This window comes from Sinocyclocheilus grahami, unplaced genomic scaffold (genome assembly GCF_001515645.1).
Source record: "Sinocyclocheilus grahami isolate Dianchi unplaced genomic scaffold, SAMN03320097.WGS_v1.1 scaffold10.1, whole genome shotgun sequence".
NCBI classification, from domain to species: Eukaryota; Metazoa; Chordata; class Actinopteri; order Cypriniformes; family Cyprinidae; genus Sinocyclocheilus; species Sinocyclocheilus grahami.
The window spans coordinates 3049772-3055453 of NW_015505189.1; the positions used below are offsets into that span (position 1 = coordinate 3049772).

At 39.0% G+C, this 5682-nt stretch overlaps 1 protein-coding gene across 1 annotated transcript in view; it reads right to left on the reverse strand.

Moving 5' to 3' along the window:
* Nucleotides 1-2968: 2968 nt before the first annotated feature.
* Nucleotides 2969-5682, reverse strand: part of LOC107593888 (mastermind-like protein 2) — a 72594-nt gene continuing 69880 nt past the window's right edge. The window contains exon 5 of the mRNA XM_016283769.1: nt 2969-5143. Within this exon, the coding sequence (XP_016139255.1) occupies nt 4119-5143 (1025 nt within the window). The 3' untranslated portion in view covers nt 2969-4118. The remainder of the gene's footprint in view (nt 5144-5682) is intronic.

A 5682-nucleotide genomic window follows, 5' to 3' on the forward strand; every position in this document is an offset into this window, starting at 1 on the left:
CCCAAATTTCAAAGTAGAGAAAACCCTTTTTTCTCCCCCCTCTTTTTTTTTTTTTTTTTTTTTTTACTTTTACCAGTCGTTAATATTTGACACATCATGAATGCACTACTTTTCTTGCATAATAAGCTGTATTTTGTTTTTGTTTTTTACAAATTGCCACTAAACTGGTAGCATCTTTCATAAAAGTGCAAACTCAAGAGTCTTGCACAGTGAAGCAGCTGATGGCTGTGCAATCTGATCCCTGCAGTGTCATAGTCATACCAATCATTCCAGACTTTAGGGGAAGTCGTGGCCTAATGGTTAGAGAGTCGGACTCATAACCCAAAGGTTGTGGGTTTGAGTCTTGTACCGGCAGGGATTGTAGGTGGGGGGAGTGAATGTACAGTGCTCTCTCCCACCTTCAATACCACGACTGAGGTGCCCTTGAGCAAGGCACCGAGCTCCCCAGGCGCCGCAGCATAAATGGCTGCCCACTGCTGTGTGCGTGTGCGTGTGCGTGTGTGCATGTGTGTGTGCACTTTGGATGGGTAAATGCAGAGCACTAATTCTGAGTATGGGTCACCATACTTGGCCACTCACATCCCTTCACTTCTTACAGATGGCAGTTAACTGTACTTCATTAGAGCTTGGCAACACAGCATCTTGTGCAAATTATGGCTCTGGGAAGGAAGACACAGACACACACAAGGTTTTTGTATTATTTTAAATTACTTGTGGCTTTCAAAGTCTGGATTATCAAGTTTTAATTTGCCCAGACTTCTGTTGTGTGGCTCTGATCCGTAACTGTGTGATACATGAACCTGCAGTAACAGATATGAGTTTCTAAAACCATCAACTGCTGATGCAAAAACAAAGGCCACTTTTTTTTGTGGAAGCAAAACTGCTGATCTAAAAATGAAACCGGCAAAACCATAAAACAGCATTAAGAGGAACTATGCAAAAATGCCTATTTATATTGATCTATCTAAGGAAGCCTAGTGCAAAAGAACAGAGCCTGTATAGCACATGCAGAATCGTTAACTTGTGCCAGAAATGAATATTATTTTAGATAGGCAACATTAAGGTGTGGTTATAGTCCTATATGACCCCACTGTCTTTCCACTGCATGGTAAAGAAATCTAGTATGCATAATTGAAAAAAAAGCTTGAAAAATGTGAGCTTAAAACGCTTAAAAAAATACATTAACCTATTCCAATTGCTAAAGACTTACAGACACCTAAGACAAGTGTGACAAAGGCTAAAGGGCTATTTGTAAGAAAACATTGCCTCACAAAATTTTGGAGCACCTTTATTAGATCATTATTTTTATTTTCTGTATGGCCATTCTCATATTACCTCTAGATAAGAAATTAATGATTTCATTTACCACACTAAAAAGCTACACTATGAAGGAAATGAATCCAACAGATGTTCAATTGTGTTTTGGAAAACACAGCCAGAGCAGGAATCATAAAATCATGATTGGAAAGTGAAATACTTCTGTGTCAGCTCATCTTTCCTTTAAGTTTAAACGAAATATGTCATTTAAACCCTTTATCGTAATAATCAATATAAAAGAAAAAAAAAGAAAAGAAAAAACGTCAATCAAGAACAATAAAACTGATTTCATAACTTCCAAGCCCCAATAAAGACAATTTTGTAAAAAAAAAAATTGTTCAAAACAGACTAGAAAAAAAATTAAAGTGAGCAGTAGTGAAAGAAGGTATTTTCTCTCTTAAATCAATGTCACAAATATGTTTACTTTATCCCTGCCTCGTCCTGATAAGCAGTCACAAAGATATACTGACCCTGGTGTTCTTCTGAATCTAAAAGATCATTTTAGCACAGTAGTTATCAGGCATCTCAACACTAAATGAGGGATGGTGCTAATATTTATCTGTACACTCTTAAAAATAAAGGTGCTTCAAAAGGTTCTTCAAGCGATGCCATAGAAGAACCATTTTTGTTTTCTTTAAAGAACCATCTCTTTCTTACCTTTTTGTAATCTGAAGAACCTTCTTTCGCCACAAAGAACCTTTTGTGAAACAGAAAGGTTCTTCAGATGTTAAAGGCTCTTTATGGAACCATTTAGACAAAAAGGTTCTTCTATGGCATCGTGAAGCACCTTTATTTTTAAGAGTGTAGTTATACATTTCACTCTTACCACCAATGGAAACGGAAGTAAGATATATTAAAGAAGAACAGGAGACATTTTTGTTTTTATACAGTTTATTTTCCAATCTAAAAATATGAAGACAAAATATAATAAATCACAATTAATCACAAATCAGAATGTCTTAAAGTTCATGGCATCAACTACATGGTCATGAACTATTGGGAGACCCAAGACTCTGGCACAAAGGACTGTGGGTTTTATGCGCTTACTGTGACAGGTGTTGCTCTTATATTACATAATTGGTGGTGTGATCATATATTTTGTCCCTCTGCTACATTGAGGCTGCCATTTCAGTGTAGCTGGTGTGCACTTACAAAAGACATTCCTAGAATTGCTGAAAAGTGTCCTTGGTCCAAAAAGCATCTAGATCCTTAAGATCCTCATTTCCTTAGATGGAACAAATTATTACAAAGACACTGGTGTCTAGTGTAAAATGTATTATGCTATGGCAATATGACACAAGTCAGAGAACCTTTAGACTGTGCAATTAATGTTAGAATGAAATGCTGTGACAAGGCCGTGAAACATTGTACTCACAATTTAAAAACACAAAAAAAAACTTCTTAAGCCAGACTGGAGTACCAGAAGTCCAGTTATGTCAAAAACATAACACATTTTTCACCTTTGTAATACACAGTATTACTCCAAAACTAACCATACTGTCTTGCATAATACAAATTACAATAGAGTTGCTTAGTGTAAAATATTTAATTTGCAATTTCAATGTGACACTCATTTCTTTACATCATTGCATTTTTGTTTTATTTATTCTTTTAATAATTATTTACACATAAATTCTGAAGAATTCATCAGCAGAAAAGAAGCATAAATATGTGTACTTCTCTTTTGTATGTTACAGTTTAAGAAACCATATTTTACAAAATCCTTTATGTACAGGACAAGCCCCTTTTGAAATACCCTCAAATAGTTCATCACAGAAATGATTTCATACGCTTTTCAAATAGTAAGAATGAAAAGCTGCACATATGAGCCTGGTCTGGCATGAGTACTGCCAACAATACTGTTACCACATTGCATTAACGGGACAGTTCACCCAAAAATGACAATTCTGTCATCATCTACTCACTCCATGTAAAGCAGGTAAGAAAAAGTGTTTTTGTGCATAGAATGAAAGTCAGTGTTGTTTTAAACCCCATTAACTCTCATTGTACAGACAAAAATTGTTCTTCAAAATGTCTTCTGTCATACAGGTTTAGAACGACATGGGGGTAAGTAAACGATGACAGAATTGTCCTTTTTGGGTGGACTACCCCTTTAACTGAATGAGAACTTTCTTTACACTGCTGAGCAAAGCCCATGTTTTCATCAATCAGTGTTTCACTCCATAAAACATTTGACAATAATTACAATATTATCCTAAAACAGCGCAGAGAGCACTGGAAGAGCAACCATAGAGAAAAGGAAAGGGCATCTTATAATATAAGCCAGTTTAATGACGGCCAAAGCCATTTCAGGTGGTTTAGCAGTGCCTCATTTCCACTGATACATTCTCACTAATGCTAGCCATGAGAAAAAAAACGCTTTAAGACTTTAAGGTTCGTTCACACCAAAGATGATAACTATAATGATAAACTAAAAAGTTTTTTTTAAGTCAATCAGATACCACACAAGTTTAAAGAGCTCACATTTTTAAAGGACCTAATATACTTCGTTATTTAGAACAAAATTAGGCCAAAACAAAGTTTGTTTGGAGTTCGAAACAGCTTGCCAAAGCGAACTTTCCAGAAAAGTTCAGAAAAGTCAGGGTCTTACAACAGCAGACAATGTAGCTGCAAGCTTATAAGGAACAGAATATTATCGTTCGTTGGTGTGGACACTAATATAGTTCTTGTTATAGTTAGCGCTCTTGGTGTGAACGCGCCTTTACAGAGCGATGACCCCACGGCCCCATTCTGGCACTGTGTGTAGTGATTTTCAAACCTAGGACGCTCTTGATCAGTCCCTATGAGTTTTGCTCAAGGTATTCATCAATCATGGTGAGATTGTTCAGCCAGTCTTCGTTGTTGCCCACCAGAGTGTCTATGAAGTCCACTTCCGCACCGCGACCACCTCCCCCTCCAGGTCCTTGTAGCCTCGCTGCCATCGCCCCATTGCTCTGATGCTGTGGTGTGTAGTCATAGGAAGGCAGTTTATCTCCGGGGTTGTAGCACTGCGGTGAACAGTGTTTCCCTGCGGAAGCAGTCTGGTAACTAGGAGGCGCCATCCCATGGGCAGGGTGCATCATGGACGGTCCTCCTGGTTTCATAACAGCTAGAGCGGAAAGAGGACCTCGCATTCTGAAGTTCTGTTGGGACATGGAGGATAGTGGCTGGGTGGTGGGCATCTTCTGGTCCTGTCTGCTAACCAAACCAGGAGCTACTTGATTTGCAGGAGGAAGGGAACCAGGGAAGTTGGCTGGCATACCTGCCATGCCGGATCGCTGTGGAAACTGAGGACCTCGGCATCCAGGTAGGGCTCCTCCGGTGGGGAAGGGATGTTGGTGGTTCACAGGGTCCATATGTGGTTGCACCCCTTGTTGGTGCTGCCAGAGCTGGGACTGTGAGGTGGGCTGCTGCTGCTGAGATGGGAACATCATATGTGACTGAAGAGCTCCACCTTGGTGCAGCACCTGCCGCAGGTGGTGGGTCGGCACAGGACCGCCTGGTAGGTTTGGACATGGCATTCCTGGTCGCGTCACAGCGTGAGCCGGGTGTAGCGGTTGACGTGGAGGGCCACCCATTCCCATCATGCTCTGGCCAGGCTGCATCGCCATTCCAAAGTCTTGCGACGGGTGGCAGAGGGGTTGTTTGGAACCTTTGCTGCACATGTATCCTCCAACCGACGGGCCCATCTGGGAGACTGAGCTGGAGGAAAGACCCATTCGATTTGAGGGTAAAGGGCCGCTATGGGACAGCATGGAGGAATTCGGCTGTTGAGAAGCTCCCAGAGGATATCCACCACACTCTGGAGGGAGTGATCGACCTGGACCTGCACGACAGCAAAAATAATTGATTTTGAGCGTGGCTTTAGGTATATTACTGTTCAAAAGTTTGGGGTCGGTAAGATTTTTTAATGTTTTTGGAAAAACGTCTCTCATGTTTACCATGGCTGCGTTTATTTGATTACAAATACAGCAAAACATTAAAACATCCTTGCATTAAAAGTATTAATAAAAAAAGAGAAAAAAAGAAAAGAAAGAAAATCGTATTGACCCCAAACGTTTCAATGAGAGTGTATATAGCAAAATGTTGACACTACATAAACAGTAGGCCTCATTCACTAACAAATTCCATATGTATGTGTGCAGAAAAAGTTCTCACTCCAAAATTTTCACTAATACATAAATACACATCTAGTAATTTGCATAAAACATGCCCAAAATATGTCCATATAAGGGCTTCTGTATTTGTATTTATTTGTAAATATTTTATTATTTAATTTCAATAATTGTTAATGTTTTTTCTATTTACAGTGAGTTATATATATATATATATATATATATATATATATATATATATATATATATA